Below are 18,553 nucleotides of genomic sequence, written 5' to 3' on the forward strand. Positions count from 1 at the left end.
TCCCCAGTTACCATAACCTTGGGAGGCCCTCATGTAATGATATTCCGGAGTACCTCAGAGTCAAAAGGATGCTCTCCCTCTGGAAACCATGTCCAATTTATAATGAGAAATGAAATTATGAGACGAGGACCAAGTAGCCGCTGAACAAATATCATCCAAGGATACTCTGGACCAAAAAGCAGCGGACATAGCCTGAGACCTGGTAGAATGAGCATGAACCCTCCCTGGAATAGGCATACCTTTATCTTTGTAAACTTGCAGAATGCAAAGGGAAATCCACTTGGCAATAGTCACCTTGGAAACTGGTTTGCCTAGAAAAGGTCTGGCGAAGGAATTTGTCAGACCTGCGAAAGGGCCTAGGGCCTACGTACATCTAACAAATTGGGAAAAAGACAGGTAAGATTGACTGATATTTGATTCTGAAGCCACTTCAGACAAAAAAAAAAAGATTAGTCCGAAGTGAGACCCTGTCTTTATTAAAAAATCATATAAGAGGGTTTAACAGATAATGCTTGAAGTTCTGACCCTCCTAGCTGAGGTGATAGCCACTAGGAAAAAATTTCAAGTTCAGAGGCAACCGGTTCGAACGGCGGAGCAATTAACGCCTGTAAAACTAAGGTAAGGTCCTTAATTGGAGGCCTTAAAAGAAAGGTACCTTTAATAAAGGTTTTGCAGAGTTTGGAGGAAGCTAGAGACCCCATGTTTTCACCTACATGAAAATTAGAAATGGCAGCCAGTTGAACTTTCACCATAGAAGGGCTGGCACCCTGCTGTAAAATGTGTGCTAAAAATTCAAGAACCGCTGGCACTGGAGCTGTAAAAGGATACAAATCCCTCTAAGAAGCCCAGATAGAAAAATGCTTCCATTTACTACGGTAAACTTTTCTGGTAGCCAACTTATGAGCTGCCATCAGGATAGATCTAACAGGGGAAGAAAGTCCCGAAGTCCTGGCAATCAACAGAACTGGAGCAACCAAGCCATGAGCTTCAGACTGCCCAGGTCTGGAAGGGGGATCTCCACCAACCATTTTCTGATAGCAACACTGGGTCGGTCCAACATATTGGCAGACAAATGGAGCAGGACTATCCTAATGCCTTACAAGTGGTTTCTGAATCCTTATGTAACGGAGCAGATCTTCCTCGAGTGAGGTCAGCCTTACTGCGATCTCTTCGCATCCCCTTCTAATGTGAAGTGCAGCGATGGGTGCGAAATAAGATCCAGGATCGGATCCAAGATCCAAAGAGGAGCTATCAGATGAAACCACAGACAGGGAAACCAGATTTGATGAGGCCAGAATGGGGCAAATAGGATGACTCTGCTCCCCAACTGACGAGCCTTCTGTAAAAGCCGTGTCATGAGAGGTAATGGTGGGTTAACAAAGAAGACCGGGGGGCAAGCATGGACCAGAGCATCTCTGCGGGGGTTCCTACTGAGGGGGGATCAGAACAAAGAACTCGCTGCACTTCACATTAGAAGGGGATGCGAAGAGATCGCAGTAAGGCTGACCTCACTCAAGGAAGATCTGCTCCGTTACACAAGGATTCAGAAACCACTTGAAAGACATTAGGATAGTCCTGCTCCATTTGTCTGCCAATATGTTGGACCGACCCAGTGTTGCTATCAGAAAATGGTTGGTGGAGATTGCCCATTGCCACACTCTCATGGCCTCTCAACAAATGGGGTAGGGCCTGGTTCCTCTGTTTGTTGATGTACCAGACCACCGACATATTGCCTATCTGAATCACAACAGTTCCCAGAGGAAGAAAGGTATGAAGGGCCTGCAACAATAATAAGACCGCCCTCATCTTCAGAGCATCGATATATAGATTGGTCTCATTCAGGGACCATGTGCCTTGGACTGTACTGCCAAGAGCAATGCCCCCCCCAACCTAGTCTGGAGGTGGCCGTGGTCACCGTGGCTTGGTGAGGGGCTACAACAAAGGACCATCCCTATACTATCTCCAGAGAGTGTAGCCACCAGAGAAGGGACTTCCTGCAGGCCTCGCTTATGTGAATCAGATGGGTATGCGAATCAGATGGGTCAATGACTGATGCAATATGGACCACTGGACCAACGTCCACTGCAGAACCCGCATGTGAAGATGAGCACAAGGAAGAAGTGATAGTGGCTGCCATGGATCCTAGGGCTCTTACCACCCCGGCTGGGGGATAGGGAGATTGAAGGATCGCGAGAACATGAAGATTTAAGCTCTGAACCCTCTCTGGAGTCAGAAAGGCTTTGGACTGCAAAGTGTCTATTCTCTCGCCTATGTACTCCAGGACCTGAAAAGGCTCTAGAGAGGACTTGGCTATATTTATTGTGATGCCCAGCAAGTGCGAACTTGCGGAAATAATCCCTGGATTGACAGAGTAGATGCCTGGTGGGAGCAGCAAGGACCCAACTCTCCAGGTACAGGATGACCTGTATGCACTGAAGCATCAGGTAAGCCACTACTGCTGCCATAACCTTGGTGAACACCCTGGGGGCTGTGGTGAGACCAAAGGGTAGGGCCCGGAACTGGTAGTGATTGGCCCTAGCTGAAAGCGGAGGAACCTCATGGAGTGTCTGTGCATCTTTATATGGTAGTATGTATCCTGGAGGTCTACTGAGCACATCCAGTCGTTTTCCTGTAGGTAAGGCAGGATGGACTGCTGAGTGACCATCTGGAATTTTTCTTTGGCAACTGACAGGTTCAGAGCGGAAAGGCAGGAGATCAGCCTCAAGTCCCCCATCTTTTTTGGCACCAAAAAGAACCTGGAATAGGTGCCGGATCCGGACTGATCTGGGGGGGGGGGGGGGCAGGCTGGATGGCCCGTTTGCTTAGCAGCTTTTGTACTTCGAGTGCTGCTGCCTCCCGCTGCATGGGTGGAACATCCAGGAGGTGCTTCGACGGCAAGGGATGTGACAAAGGGAATTGTGTAACCTCTGGATATTATTCGGAGCACCCAATGGTCTACTGACACGGACTCCCACGCCATCAGGTGCATCAATAAATGGCCCCCGACTGCCTCCAGAGCAGTCTGGCAGCCCCTCAGGGCTGCTGCGCGAGTCTATCAGAGAACGGTTCTTGGGACCCAAAGTTCTTCGGACCCCCCCCCCCCGCCTCTGGGCCGGCATCTCTCTTGCCCCCTCTGCCCCTAGGGGAAAATAAGTCCTTCTTTTGCCCCCACCGATTCCTGGAAAAAGATCTTGAAGGGTTAGAGAACCAGATTCCAACAGCAGACAGCGTCTTCCCATCCTTCTCACTCTGGGCAAGTGTGTCATGAACCGTCTTTCCCAAACAAGAAAGAACCATCATAGGGAGCATTCGCAAAAGATGCCTTAAAACGGTTCTGCGAAATTACATAGCCGGAGCCAGGTGTGTCGCCTCATGGCAACGCCGGACACGGCCGCCCGTGCAGCTCCTTCGGTGGCATGAGAGAGGATGCACATGGACGTGCTGGTAACCGCTTTTAGAGTGGCCATTCACGTTGAGAATGTGCATTTATCCTCTGGTGACATGGACCCCGGGGGAGACGCAGTGTACTCTTATCAGGTCACGCTGAAGTCTAGTGACGTGGGCCATATAATTCAGCGTCCTTATACAAAAGGTGGCTGAAATACAAGTCCACTTTCTCAGACAGTCTATCGTCCTGGACTCTGGAGGATGGACTGTAGAACTCGCCTGAGCTAGTTCCTTCTTCGTGGCGGCTGCTACCACCATGGCATCCACAGGGGAACCCTTGTTCCAGCTTGGTCTATGTACCGGGGGCTCAAAGGTTTATCTGGACATTCTGGAATTGGCTCCATGGTATCAGTCTCTTTCATGCCCTGGTGGTAATGAGGTCCGCGGGGGGGGGGGGGGGCACCCAAAAAGTAGATGGGTCCATGTCAAATGCCTCCAAAAACACAGACTCATCAGAGGAAGGCCTGGGGGTGGGATCTCCATTTCTCCAAAGGAGCATCCAGAGCCCAAAGGTGCAGAGACCCAGAGGGGCAGGTCATGATCCGAAAAAGTCAGAGCTAAGGAGGAAAAACCCAACCCTTCGGAGACGCCCAGGCTGCGGCTCAGAGAGCTCAGATCTGACCTGGTCGGACCCAACACGCTCAAGGTAACTGCCAACATCAAGATAGACTGTACCATCTGCACCGAGCTGCGGCTCAGAGAGCTCAGATCTGACCTGGTCGGACCCAACACGCTCAAGGTAACGGCCAACATCAAGATAGACTGTACCATCTGCACCGACCCCCTGACTCCGGAAAGTACAGTTGTGTACACTTACCATAAATGTAGATGTTCAAGTGCATTCACTGTTGCAGTCATTACATTTGGGTTATCCGCTTGCAGTAGCCCACAGCTGGCCTGATTAACAAAGTCTTGGGTCCTGTGTCGATTGCTGTCCCTTCTTCCATGACGTCAGGTCGTCAGGGGTATAAAACATGCAACCAATGCCATTACATCAGTTTTTCTTGCCCCAGATGTCAGGTGCCCCCTAATGGGAAGCAATCAAATCTATAAATACAAGGATATACCTCCAACAAAAAAGCAAATACACCAAAAAGCTTTTAGAGCATAGTAGCATAGCCAAAAGAAGAAAGGGGGCTGGAGGGAGGGTAACCAGGACTGCAACAGTGAATACACTCGAACATCTACATTTATGCCAAGTGTACACAACTGTACTATGTTCTTCGTGCTTCACTGTTGCAGTCATTACATTTGAGTAGATTCCCAAAGCTAAGGTTGGGAGAAGGAATTTAAATAGAATTAGGACCAGCTATAAAGGCCTTGCAAGACTGCAGTGGCAAAACCAGCTCTGTATTTAGAGAAAATTGGCAAATGATAATGCTTGATGAAAGTATGTACAGAACTCCAGGTAGCAGCTTCTAGGATGTCCCTAGTTGGTACGTCCCTGAGAAAGGCTGTAGAGATAGATGCAGCCCTGGTTGAATGGGGTCTGATGCCCTGTGGGATAGGTTTTCCATGGTGCTTACAGCACAAATGAATGCAGTGACCTATCCATTTTGAAAAGGTTTGTTTTTAAATAGCTTTCCCCTCTTGTCCCTGCAGCAAATGCCACCAACAGTTGTTCAGATTTCCTTTGAGGTTAGTCCTGTCCAAGTAGAATCTAAGCTTTCTGTGCACATCTAGAGAGTGCAGTATTCGTTCCCCTTTGTTCTGTGGGTTAGGAAAGAAGGTAGGCAAATGAATGGACTTAATTAAGAGCCACACTGGATACCACCTTGGGCATGAAGGAGGGATTGGTTCTGAGGGACACCCTGTCCTGTTGAAAAATGATGAAAGGTTCCAAAGACCTGCAATTCAGATACCCTTCTTGCAAAAGTGATTGCTAAAAGGAAAGCTGTTTTCCAGGACAGAAATTTTAAATCTGCAGCTGGCTCGAAAGGAGGAAGAGTGAGTTTCTCCAATACAAAATTAAGATTCCAGGCTGGAGTTGGAGCTCTCCTGGGTGGCCTTAAATTGCTGGCCCCTCTGAGGAACTGCTTGAGTAGTGGGTGAGAGAAGAGGAGAGGCTCTGTACTATAATGAGCTGAAATGGCTGAGGCATGAATTTTGATGGAGGAAAAAGACAAGCCCTTATGAAGCATCTCAGTCAAGTATTGTAGAATCGGAGGTAAATTGGGCACTGCTGCGTTCATTCCTTGAGATTGGTTCCAGGCACAGAATCTTTTCCATTTTGCAGCATAAGATTTTCTAGTACTAGGCCTCCTTGCCTCTAAAATGATATCCCTCACCTATTTACTGAGGGATGGTAAAGGAGAGATTAGGTAATTAGCCAGGCTGCTAGGTTCAGGGTTTGCAGCTGAGGGTGCAGAATCTAGTTCTCCTGCTGAGACAACAGGGAAGGAGTCTGAGGCAGGTGCCATGGAGCCAAGCGTGACACACTTTGCAAGAGTGGGGTACCAGTGTTGACGAGGCCAGTCTGGTGCAATTAAAATTGTCCTTCGCTTGTCCTGTTTGATCTTTAGTAGTACCTTGGAGAGCAGAGGCAGAGGAGGAAAGGCATAAACTGATGGGTTTTTCCAGCTGAAGGATAGAGCATCCACTTTCCAAGCTAGCTTGTGGGGAATCCTTGTGCAAAATTTGTCCAGTTGATGGTTCTGGGGAGAGGCAAACAGGTCTATATCTGGCTCCCCCATTTACTTGTCAACATGTTGACAATTCTTGGTTCCAGTTTCCACTCATGTGGGTTCTTGAGGTTTCTGCTTAGTCCGTCTGTCAATGTATTTAGTTTTCCTGGCAGGAACTGAGCTTGTAGATTCACTTGGTAGCTCAAGGCTGTGTTCCACAATGCCATGGCTAGTCTGCAGAGGGGGTAAGAATGTGTACCCCCCCTGCTTGTTTATGTACCACATGACAGTGGTGTTGTCCATTGTCCTGGAAGAATGTGGTCCTTGAAGGCTGTCAGAGCATTCTGTACAGCTAACATTTCCTTCTGATTTATGTGCAGGTGCATTTCACTTGGGTTCCATTTGCCCTGAATGCACTTCCCTGCCAAGTGAGCCTCCCATGCATAGTCTGTTAAGATTTGTGCGACAGGGGGTAATGTGAATGGTAGTCCCCTGTTTTGGTGGCAGGCCTATGCCCACCAAAGGAACTCTAGGCATAGGCAAGGTATGATACGAATCCTTGCTTCCAGATCCTGTGAATGTTGACACCATAGGCTTCTGAGATACCATTGTAGTTTCCTCATATGCAGCCTTGCATAGGTAATTAGAAGAACACAGGAGGCCATGAACCCCAAGGCTTGCATTATTTGCCTTGCAGATAGCTGGGTTTCTATGGCCACTTGTTTGAAGTAAGTTGTTATAGGAATCCATTTCTCTGGCGTGAGGAAAGCCATCTGGGAAGTTGTATTCAAGCTTGCTCCCAGGAATATAACTTGTTTGACAGGGTACCAGGTGAGATTTCTTTTCATTTATGGTGATCCCCAGACAAGTCAAGTTAGTGCCCTTTGAACAAAGGCCAGATGATTCAAAAGAACGTCCTTGCTTTCTACCTGAATTAGACAATCGTCCAGGTATGGGTATAGATGAATATTTCTTTGCCTGCAAAATGCAATGACTGGAGCTAGGCATTTTGTGAATACCCTGGGCGCAGTAGATAAGCCAGAAGGGCAGTGCAGAGAACTGATAGGGATGTGCAGATATGCTTCTTTTAAGTCTAGTGTTGCCAACCATGCATCCTTGCCTAGCATAGGAAGCAGCTGGTGGAAGAGTCAGCATTTTGAATTTTGGAATCACCAGAAAGGTGTTTAGAATAGAAAGGTCCAGGATAGGACGCCATGTATTGCCTTTTCTGGGTACCAGAAAAAGTCTCTAATAGAAACCTTGTCCCCTTTCCTCTTCTGGTACCAACTGAATAGCCCCATGTTTAAGAGAGAGTACTTGATTTTGGGCCTCTGCCCACTGATTTGGGGGTAGATCTGGCCACCCGCTTGGTGTTGGTAACGTGTGGAAATGAAATCTGTATCCTTGGGACACTATATTTAAAACCCATTTGTCCTGGGTAACGAGTTCCTAGTTTTTGGCCTGCAGACCAATCTTTCCGCCTAAAGGAGCATTCAGTTGGGAAGTGCTTGGTAGTTTTAAAAGCAAGTCATTAAGACAGTTTTCCATGGGGGGGGGGGTTCTTTCTACTCCCAGGTTTGGGTGCAGAAACCCCCACTGCCTAGTCTTGTGTGTCCCTTGGGAGTGAAACCTGGGGTTTCTGCTGTGTCTGGGTTTGGCTTGTGAAGACCTGGGAGGAGCTGGAAAGGACCAATTTTTTTGAGGGCCAGTGCCTACAAAATCTAGGAGGCTGAACTTGTAAGAAATCTTTAACAGTTTGCATAGATTTAGCTTTATCTTCCATCTTTTTAAGAACTTCCTCAGTCTTGTTGCCAAACAAGCGGTCCTGATTTAAGGGAGCATCCAACAATTTAGCTTTAACATGATCAAGCAAACCTTGCTCCTTAAGCCAAGCATGCCTTCTGAGCACAGACCCAGTAACAGCAGCCCTACAATAGGCCTCTAATTAATCAAATCCACATTGCAAAGTACGTTTTCCAAATTGTTCAGCAGAATGTATAAAATCCTGTAATTCTTTATTTTCAGCACAGTCAGGAATTAACATCATTTTCTGTTTAAGCAATCCAATAACATGTTGTTGATACTTTAACATATGAAACTGGCAGTTTAAAGCCCTAATGCCCAAAAGTTGCAGAAGTGTAAACTTTCTTACCCCATCTATCCAGCGCCTTGGAGTCTCTATCAGAGTGGGTAGGATTTTTAGCAGTAGAAGCCTTAATACACTTGGGTCCCTGTGAAATAGTCTCTGGATCCTCAATAGGATTTTTAAAAAAGGAACTTGTGAGAATCAGGAACCTTGTAATATCGGTCAGATTTTCTGGGAGCAGGAGGCAAAGAATCAAGGGCCAAACTAGATTCTGAAAAGGCATCAACAATGTCTAGTACAGGAGGTATAGCTAAAGGCCTATGCTGAGGCAGGAGTAAGAAATCCCCAAGCCTCTTTTAGTCAGAAAAATCCTGGCTTTCCCAAAAGAAAAATCCTCTGGAAGGGAAGCAGAGGGAATACAGTTCTCTGCATCAGAATCCTCATAAGTAGATAAGGGAAAATCCAGAACACCAGAAGAATCAGAAAAATCAGAATCCTGTTCAGGAGATTCACATACAACTTCAGTCTCTTAGAAGGGGTAGGTTGGCTTCCCCTGATATCTTCAGCCATTCTTATCATTTGTTTTTTAGGCACAGCGGCCTGAGCATGCGGCCTGGGCATAGGTTTCTTAGGCATGGTTCGAGATTTTGGCCCAAGGCATTGACTTAATATGCAAGCCCGTATGCCTGAATACACCCTCAGAAGCCGGTGCTTGCACAGCGGCTCCAGACCCATCCAAGGTAGAGACATCCGCAGGTTCCACAGCTGAAGCATCTCATGGCATACCGGACTCCAAATGGGTCTCAGTAGAGGCCTGCGAGTCAGAAGTAGCAGATATCAGGGGCTGCAAAAGTGCCTCACTGAGTACCAGCGAACTGGCGACTGGCTTAGGAGAAGCGTCAATGGCAGCTTTGGACCTCGGCAGCCTGCATCTGCCTTTATCTTTGCGTTTTTTCGGAACCCCGGTAGTCGGATGGCTAACCGACGACATTTCTGGCTAATTAAACAGAGAACCGAAAAATTTAGAAGTGAAAATATACCGATGATGGATAGTGCGCTGATTAAATAAAGCACAAAACCGACAGCAAGGTACATCGTGGTCAGGGCCTAGACAAGGAATACAGTACGAATGAAAATCTTTGTGAGGTATTTGCTTTCCACAAGTAATGCAATGATTAACTTTTACTGACATTGGTAAGGAGCAAGAAAAAGTTTCCCCAATGGGGTACTTAGCTTTAGTTGAAAACTTCGGTTCTGAAACTCTAAAACGAAAATTTCAGGAGTCAGTCGACCAGCACTTGCGAACTGCTTCTGCTTCGGACACCGCATGGCAAAGACTGATGTAATGGCGTCGGCTGCAGGTTTTATACCCCTGACTTCATGGAAGAAGGGACAGCAACCGACGCAGGAACCAAGACTTTGTTAATCAGGCCGACTGAGGGCTACTGTAAGCAGATAACCTAAATGTAATGACTGCAACAGTGAAACACTGAGAACATCCTTTCCGTTCCAGGGACTCCGATACTGGAGGATGGATCGGAGAAGGAGAAATCTGAGCAAATGGTAGTGAGCTCCCCCCCTCCAGAGGGAAAGGCTGTCAGCAAGACCCCCATCTGAAGCTGGGTGCAATTAAGCCTTCGCATCATCCTGTCCATATCAGCTTCCAATATACTCCTGGTCGACCTTGAAGAAGCCACCGACGCCAGCCGAGAAGAGCACTGAACGGAGGCCCTAGACAGAAGCCGAACCTCCTCCAGCTCCGGGCAGAACCTCGGAGAATGGAGCCGAGGGGAGGATGGCCTGGTAATGGCAGTTATCTTGGGAGGAGGACCTGCCGGATCCAAACATTCCAGGGATCTCTTCCTTCCCTTTTCTCTCTCTCTCTCTCTCTCTATGTTCGTCATTCCTAGACTCCCTTTCTCCAGGTCTATGGTCAGGATGGCGAGTCCCGGCCAGGGAGGGAGGGGAGGACACACACAAGTTGTAGGAAGCGGTCACAGTCATGGGTGCAAACCCAGTTGCAACAGAAGATGAGTAGGTGGCCGCCTCTGTACAGGAAGACGCCCTTTCAAAATTATCTTAGCCCTGTGGACTTTCAGAGCCCTGAGATTAAACCCCACGCATATAGAGCAGTCGGTGGAAAACCCTTCTCCCACACAAACAGAGTGTGGCTATCCGTAGGTGACAACTTATGGCTACACTCTGTGCATTTTCTGAAGATCGACTTTTGTTGAACTGCCATACTCAAGCCCAATAGGTACAAGGTACCAAAGGCTGATCACACACAGACACACACAAACACGAGGCGGGAAGGAGAAAGAAGGCCTGCACTAACTACACTAGGAAAAAACTCAATTTTTTTTACATTTTTCTTTATCTAACTGAGAACGCGAAGGGGAGGTAAAGATAAAGGGACAAATAATACCCCAAAACACCACACACACATGAAAAAATACCCCAAAAAACGTCTTACCAGTCTGGAGCTCAAGGGATCACGCTGTAGGCGAAGCCACTGCAAACGAGATCTGAAGGAAGGAATATGGGTAAGGGGAGGAGCTTGGAGCTCAGATCGGATGCTGGTGAAACTGCCATCTCAGATCTGAAGCCCACAGGTTGATGACCAAACTACTTCAGATCTCTTCTTACACTCCAAATTTGTTCATGTATTTGTTTCAATATTGGTTAGAAACTATACACTTTCACACTTATGCTCGCATGTTCATTTTACCAAACCCCCTTTACTGGATTGCTTAAAGACTATATACTAGAAAATAAAATTATTAAAATACCATCACAATATATAAATCTTACATTCACTAACTTTAAGAAATTTGTTAATAAAAATCCCAGCATCAACTCATAGCCCTTCCTACTTTTTTCGATAGCATTTACAGCCAATAATTGAGAAACATTTCAAATTAATAAGATGAATGTATTAAAGAAAGGAAATTTGTTATTCTGGCATCAACTAAGATAATTAGCAAGAACATTATCTAATAATCAAATAAATACAACACAGACAAAGACTTGGCTATCCCTTCAATCATTAAGGCAATACATTATAAATAAGATTGAATTAATGCAAACTTCTGTTAGAACTGACGCTTCTAAACTTATTGACTATATTATAATCATTACAACTCGCCTCTCTAAAACAGCTACTTATCCAACATTTATAAAATTATTAAAAATACAAAAAATATATCAAATACTTACTGGAGTTATTATACAAAAGTAAACGGTAATCCTCAGTCAGAGGAAGATAATAAAAAAAAAATTCTTAAATCCTCAAAATATTCTACATTATCACTTCACTGGCAATTATTTACTTAGAGATTCTACACAAGTTTTTTTATTCCTCACAAGCTAACCTTAATGTTTGCTAATTTAGAAATATGTTGGAGATAAGAGAAAAAATTAAAAGCAGACTGGCAACATTTTTTATGAATGTAAATACGTTAAAAGTATACTGGAATAACATTTTTTTTCAGACTGTATTCAATGATAATTTTCAAGTAAGTATATTCCTAGTCTTATTCAATTTTCCTATACCAAGATGTGACCTGAAAAAATGCATCAATAGTATGGACATTATTAACTACAGCTCGAAAGATCATCACTATTCATTGGAAAAGTGTAACTTCTCCTTCCTTCAAGGAATTCAAAAATCTTGCTTTAACAGTTGATCATATGGAAGTTTCAACTCTGAAGAATAGAGCCAGCAGAACTGAATGGAAATACTGGAAAAAATGGACAAAGTGATATATAGTTATTACATAGTTCACATTGTTTCAAACTGTGTAGACACCAATGTAAATAGTTTCATGAGGTTATGAAGTTATATTGGTGTATGATTTATTACACAGTATAGTTTTTTTTTTCTTTGAAAGAGTTACTGCCTTTTACAGAACTTGTTCAGAGCTCTGACCTATTTTTAAGTGTCTCCTACTAATGAAAGATTAAAGTCCCCCACAAATGCACATGGAAAGTGAATGGTTATTTGCAGGATGCCTGCTAAGGAAATTAGTTTCTTCAGAGAAGAGTTTGAGAAACAGTACAACAGAGTTAACTGCACAAATGTGTACATTAAAATTACCAAACAATATTATTCTGCACCTTAATTATTCAGCACTATAGTTCTTTTGAATACTGTTCCTCCACTTAATCATTAAATGGTGTTATCTGTGCTATCTTGTTATCTCTTTCTATATCAGACTTGAATCAAATACTGAAAAAGTTGTCTGAGAATGTACTATAAAAGATGTCCTACTTATCTCTGTCACAGTATTTTTAGCAGGGATGCCCTGCCAGGGACAGCCGTACATCCAGCCAGTCTACCAAAGTCTGGGCTCTTCCATGCACTGTGTCAAACATTTGTCCTACATCCAAGGCATAAGATGCATAATTGATATACAAGCACCAAATCCTCAGAACGGAACTGCCCCAGAAGAATAGGTGCAGCCAATGAGGAAGGAAAAAAGGTACATGTACATCCAGATAAAGATAAGTTCTCAGCCAGAGGGAAAAAGAGAAAAGAATATGGGTGGAGGGAGGGGCAGATTACTGTGACAGTGACAAGTAGAACATCAACTGCTATGGCAAGTCATTACACAACTGTACTGTGTCCTTCTTTAAAGAATCATGTAAAATATCACCATAACCTTAAATGTCCTTCTCTTCTATGTTGCAGTACTCTTAACATGGGAGATCTTCCACCCCAAGGGATCAGACATCTGGCCAGCATACAACAGTTTTTAACTACTGTAAGTATGTGGGACATCGCACTTATGACTTGTCAAACGTCTGCACATACAATCCACAGAAGTAAGATGCAGCAGGAGGAACACCGGTGAAAGGAAAAAAGAAAGTAATCTGCCATCCAAGGAAAAGTGGGAAAGAAAAAGGGATATAATACTGCAACAGAGAAGAGGACATCTAAGGTTATGGGAAGATTTTACACAACTATTCTATGTCCTTCTATTCTAATGTTGCACTGTTCTTAACGTATGGGAGAGTACCAAAGCTTAGAAGGAAACCTGGGAGGAAGAAACAGAGGAACTTTCGCAAAACCATGAAGAATGGCTCTAGCAAAACCAGTCCTGGATTTAGAAATACTATCCAGCTTGTAATGCTTGGTGAAAGCATGAATAGAAGACCAAAGTGGCAGCCTCCAAATTGGTGCAAATATCCAAGCCCATAAAGAAGGTACCAGAGGAAGCCACAGACCTAGTGGATTGAGCCTTAACAGGAACAAGGACAGACTTACTTTCGCAGGTCTTACGCATTCAAAAAAAAAAAAAAAAAAAGAGACAATTAAATTAGTGGAGGGGTTTAATACATTTATTGTACATAAACATGTCAGGAACTGTAATTAGAACAAGTATTTGAGCAGACTAATTCACATGTACATCTCCATTCATGACTGCATTCACTCTTGATTGTATAACATGGCACTGTTCTTGCACGTGTTATCTAGCTACAATGGCCTAACAGGAAAAATACACTCAATGATCTACATCCTCCCTTTGATTTCTCCAAATATTTTGGGTATCTAATACCATGATGTGAATGGACCCCATTCCCAAGTCAAAGTACGATTAAAGTTTCTTAGTACTGCTTCAATCTTTGTTGTCAGCGAAAAGTGCACTTTGCAGCACCAGCAATATGCCTAGTAAGGGCTCCTCCTGCAATTCTTATGGAGTTACATGGATTGGCAACGTATTTAAATATGACTGTAGATTCTTTCTTAGAAGACCAGTAGCTCCTACTACTATTGGAACTGTCTGGATATCTTTCTTCCACTGCTCTCATTTCTGCCTGCAGATCCTGATATTTTATGACTGCCTCTCTCTGTACGCAAGAAACTGTAGTCACTGGGTGTGGCGATTTCAATGATCAATGCTACTCTTGTCTTTTGTTGAACCACTATCTGGTAGCATCTATTTTTTGAACTGCTGGTAATGGGGGATCCCATGTGATATAAACCATTTTTTATGGTGCTTTGTGGCTCATGTTTCCAGTAGCTTCAATACCATAATGTTTGCACGATCCCTAGTGCAACAGTCTTGCCACATTATTATGCCTTTCAGTATACAGTCCTTCTGCCATTAGTATGTCACAACCAGCAACGAGGTGTGCAATGGTTTCCCAATTTGGTTTTACAAAATCTACATGTCTGTTTTTCCCACATGTTCAATGGACTTTGTAAACCAGCATGTACATAGCCCGATATCTTGGGCAGCCAATATTAACCTTTCATCTCTTGGTTTAAACTTACCATTCCTGCATTCGTTCCTGATCAATACAAGGTTCTTCCAGAAGTTTTCCATACTTGCAACTATATTTATGCTTTTTCTACATTTCTTGCCTTCTCATCTGGTCCTTCACTTTATAGTCTTTCTTTTGTTTTTTGGCACATTCAGTTGCTGCCTGATTTTTTTTTTTTTTTTATCTACTTCTGGTTTGATTTCTATTCCTGCTCGACGCTGATATGCTTCTGCTAGATTAAGTAGTGAAGTCATCTTAGATTTATTCTCATGTTTCAAAACGTTCACTACGTTTGGGTCTTGTGAACCACGCCTCGTCTTGTGATCCACATCCTCCCTCTGACTTGTTCCACATGCAATAAAAGAGAACAAGGCAATCTACATGCTAGACCGCATTTCAGTATTAATAAATCAGAAAAGTCCAAGTCGCTGTGTATTTTGGACTGGGTCTGGAAATTCTACCCGATCTGGTTATATGCAAAGTTTGACTGGGCTTAGCAACAGGGGACAGCCTCTAGGGAATTCTTTCAACAGGAACTTCGGGGATTACATCAGGATTGAGGAAACTACACTGTCCTCTGAAATCTGAACAAGTGTAGGGTCACTCTGAGAAATCGTCTTTGGCACAGGCAATCTGCTGCGTTACTTGTTTGGAGACTGAAGTACATGTCTTCGGTTCCTTCTAAAATCCATCCCTTCCAATTGTACAACATAAGACCTCGGTTCTTCACAAATATTTCTGACAATTCCCACTCGGTCATATCTTTTAGATGTTTTCATTATTACTATGTCTCCTTGTCTTAATGGTTTAAAAGGTTTGCTAGACTTATCATAGTACAACTTTTGTGACTTTTTTTTTTTTTTTTTTAAAGTTGAGTCTTGACCACTCTGTTGTTCTTAGCATTTGGAATCAATAGTTGTTTACTGATTGGCAAGGTTGTTCTGGTCTGTCTAGACAATCTCTGGGCAGGTGAACCAAGCAAGTTATCTTAGGGAATGTTTCTGAGATAAACAATGGTACCATCTCCATTCGATTTCTCTAACAAACATTTAGCACTTATGGCTTGTCAAACGTCAGCCATAAAAAGGCGTCTGCACGTACAATCCTCAGAACATTTCACACTTTGAAATGCATGCTCAGCTAATCCATCTGAATGTGGATACTCAGGACTACTAGTAACATGGACAAAGTCCCAAGACTCAGCACATTTCGAACTGCTGAGTTGTAATCTGTGTACCATTGTCAGATACAACTTTGTGCGGACTACCATTGACAGAAAAACCGCTCTTCAATTTTGTGATAACAGTGCTAGACGTATGAAGGTCAATTTCAAGCCACTTCGAGTAAGACTCTACTAACACTAAGTAATGTTGACCATTCCATTTGAAAATATTAGTAGCAACCGTCGTCCATGGTAGTTCAGGAATCTGGTTTAGATTAAGTGGTTCTTTCTGTTGGTACAGTTTAGTACTATTGCAAATAGAACATGCTAGAGTTTTCTTCTCTATCTTTTGACATAAAAGGCCAAAATACTACGCCCCTTGCCCTTTCTTTTGGTTGAATGCCCGAGTGACCGAGATGCAAAATTTTTATATATTCTTGTTGCAATGCCTTAGGAACTAACACTCTAGGACCTTTCATGATGACTCCATCTTCTATCACGAGTTCATTTTGGTAAGGAAAATACTTTTGTATCTTAAGTGGTAGACTGGTTTGTAGCACTGGCCATCTTCGACTGATAAAATGTTTCAGCTTTTGGAGAACTGGGTCTGAAGCCATATGAATTCAGAGTTCATCAACATGTGATGAGGAAAAATTTCTGACTTCCATGACTTAAGTCTGCTTCCTCATTTTCATGTTGCTCTGTTTGTCTGGGTGCCCTTAAAGCATCTGTAAGGTATAAATATTCGCCTTTTGTATAAGCAATATTAAAACCGTACTTTTGCAGTTGTGCAGGGGCTGTATGTATTGACTTCTTCAGAATTGTCACTACAGGTTAGTGATCAGTCTCTATTTGAATAGGGTTTGCCACAAATATAATCACTGAACTTTAAACATGCAAACACTGCTGCTAAAAGCTGTTTTGCAGTTTGTGCATACGGCATCTCAGCTTGGGTTAAAGTTCTGGATGCAAGGGCTACTTGTATGCCTTCTTGAAGACATGTTGCACCAAGACCATACTTAGAAGAATCACACGAAAGAATTGCTGGTGTGTGAACAACATAACATCTCAATGTGGGTGGACTGGCAATTTTCTGTTTCAGATCACATGCTCTTTGGTGTTGTGCTAAACAGGACAAATTTACATTTTTTGCATGCCAAATCTCAACGATGCTGAAAGCTCACTCAGGTCTGGGATGGAGTTTCCTAAATAGTTGACCATACCTAGAAAACGTTGCAAAGATACGACACTGTCAAAAACTGACATCTCAAGAATTGCAGCTTGCTGAGAAGGATCTGGTTGTAAGCCAGAAATGATAAACAAATGACCCACATAAGCAACTTCTCCCAGCTTGAATTTACAATTTGGAGGACTCAATATTAGACTGACTTCATGTGCATGATCTAGAACTTAGGTTTCCATCATGTTTATTATTGTGAATGTGAAAGTTTTACTTAACAAAATTTCTAAACATGTATCACAGTAATCTGCTTCAGATGATTTACCTAGTATTTTTAAAATCTGAGACACATATTTAATCTTATATCTTTTTATCCAGAAACAGCAATAAGAAATGAAAACTGGTCTCAAACTAAGAAACAATGCATGGCCTTTTCAAGATAATTCAGATATAGTAAGCAGGTGATTTAAAGTAAGCACCACAACCTGCAGTGACTGCTCTACATCTGCTGACAACTCTTACTGATTCGGCCTCAGAGCAGCACCATCACCACAAGTGATGGCAGGAGGAGTGGTCTGCAACAAAATAAAATGCACCTACTTTCTGCTTGTAGACGGTATTGTTACCGACATGCACAGAGTCTGGATTATCATCTCTCCTCAGAATACAGAACTTCAGGCAAATTGGCTGCTGTACTCTAATCCCCACACTAATTTTGTGTTTTGATTATTTAGATTGATTGATTAATTTTAACGGATCAGCAATTTTATTTCCCTGAGAAAAAAATAGCTGATCTGTTTGTTCGACATTTTGGGTTTTTGGGGACCGGGGGTTGATTATATAGTGTTCGCAGTTCAGTGCATTCGCTTATATAATACAGACCCATATTTCACAACTGCCATCACCTTACAAAAGAAAAGACAAAGTTCAGATGAAACTGTACATCTACATATCACTTTTTTACTGAAAGATCCATGCATATGCAAAGAATAACTGGGATTGGCCACCCTACACCCAAAAACATACGCTACAGTTTATGAAAACTTACCCTAGAAGTACAGATGACTTCTCGCAGGTTAATATTCATCCAGTTATCACAGCTTACAAGATGACCATTGTATGTTTCACCATTCTTCAATTCCACCAGCTTAAAGAGAACAGTAGTAATTGGGGTTTAACAGATATTTTAAAATCAGTTGAGAGATTTTAAGTATGGTTTTTTTAAATTATACCAAGAGGTTTTAAATTAAGCAATACAAAACTTAGTTTACATGACTATATAGCCTAAAACGCTATTGCTGAAAAAACAGGTTAACTATTATTATATGCTTGAGACCCAAAGTCGTGAATAGCAATAAGAAAAACCATATGCCAAAAGTTGGAATGCCAAGTACTGGCATGACTGAACAAACACTGAACAACAAAACTCCCAATCAAGAGCTAAAATGGGTCCTGAAGAGGGGCAAGTTTGGCCATTCAGTAATGCTGGTATTCTACATTCCACGTGTTGGCTTTCATGGTTTTGTGCTGCTTGAATCAACATTCCAAGTTTTGATCTAAATGGAAATAAAAAAAATATATATATTTATATAAATATATATGAAAACGCATACATACATCTATTGGAAAAATGGGAGAGAACATCTTAGCTTATTGGTTCTTGGACCCCCCCCCCCCCAATCCTACTTCCATTTAAAAATGTTTTCACAGACAGTCTCTACTATCAACCGGGAAGTTAATTATATTCACCACTTTCATCTTTTTTTCTCAACAGTAGCATTTCCCTA

At 43.0% G+C, this 18,553-nt stretch overlaps 1 protein-coding gene across 2 annotated transcripts in view; it reads right to left on the reverse strand.

Moving 5' to 3' along the window:
- The window catches only part of LSM4 (LSM4 homolog, U6 small nuclear RNA and mRNA degradation associated), a 426,988-nt gene that overhangs the window by 329,140 nt on the left and 79,295 nt on the right, over positions 1-18,553 (reverse strand). For both annotated transcript variants that reach the window (XM_044053837.1, XM_044053838.1), the window contains exon 3: positions 17,815-17,913. In XM_044053837.1, coding sequence (XP_043909772.1) covers positions 17,815-17,913 — 99 coding nt within the window. The remainder of the gene's footprint in view (positions 1-17,814; positions 17,914-18,553) is intronic.

Source organism: Protopterus annectens, chromosome 13.part0 (genome assembly GCF_019279795.1).
Source record: "Protopterus annectens isolate FY-2018-M chromosome 13.part0, PAN1.0, whole genome shotgun sequence".
NCBI lineage: Eukaryota > Metazoa > Chordata > Ceratodontiformes > Protopteridae > Protopterus > Protopterus annectens.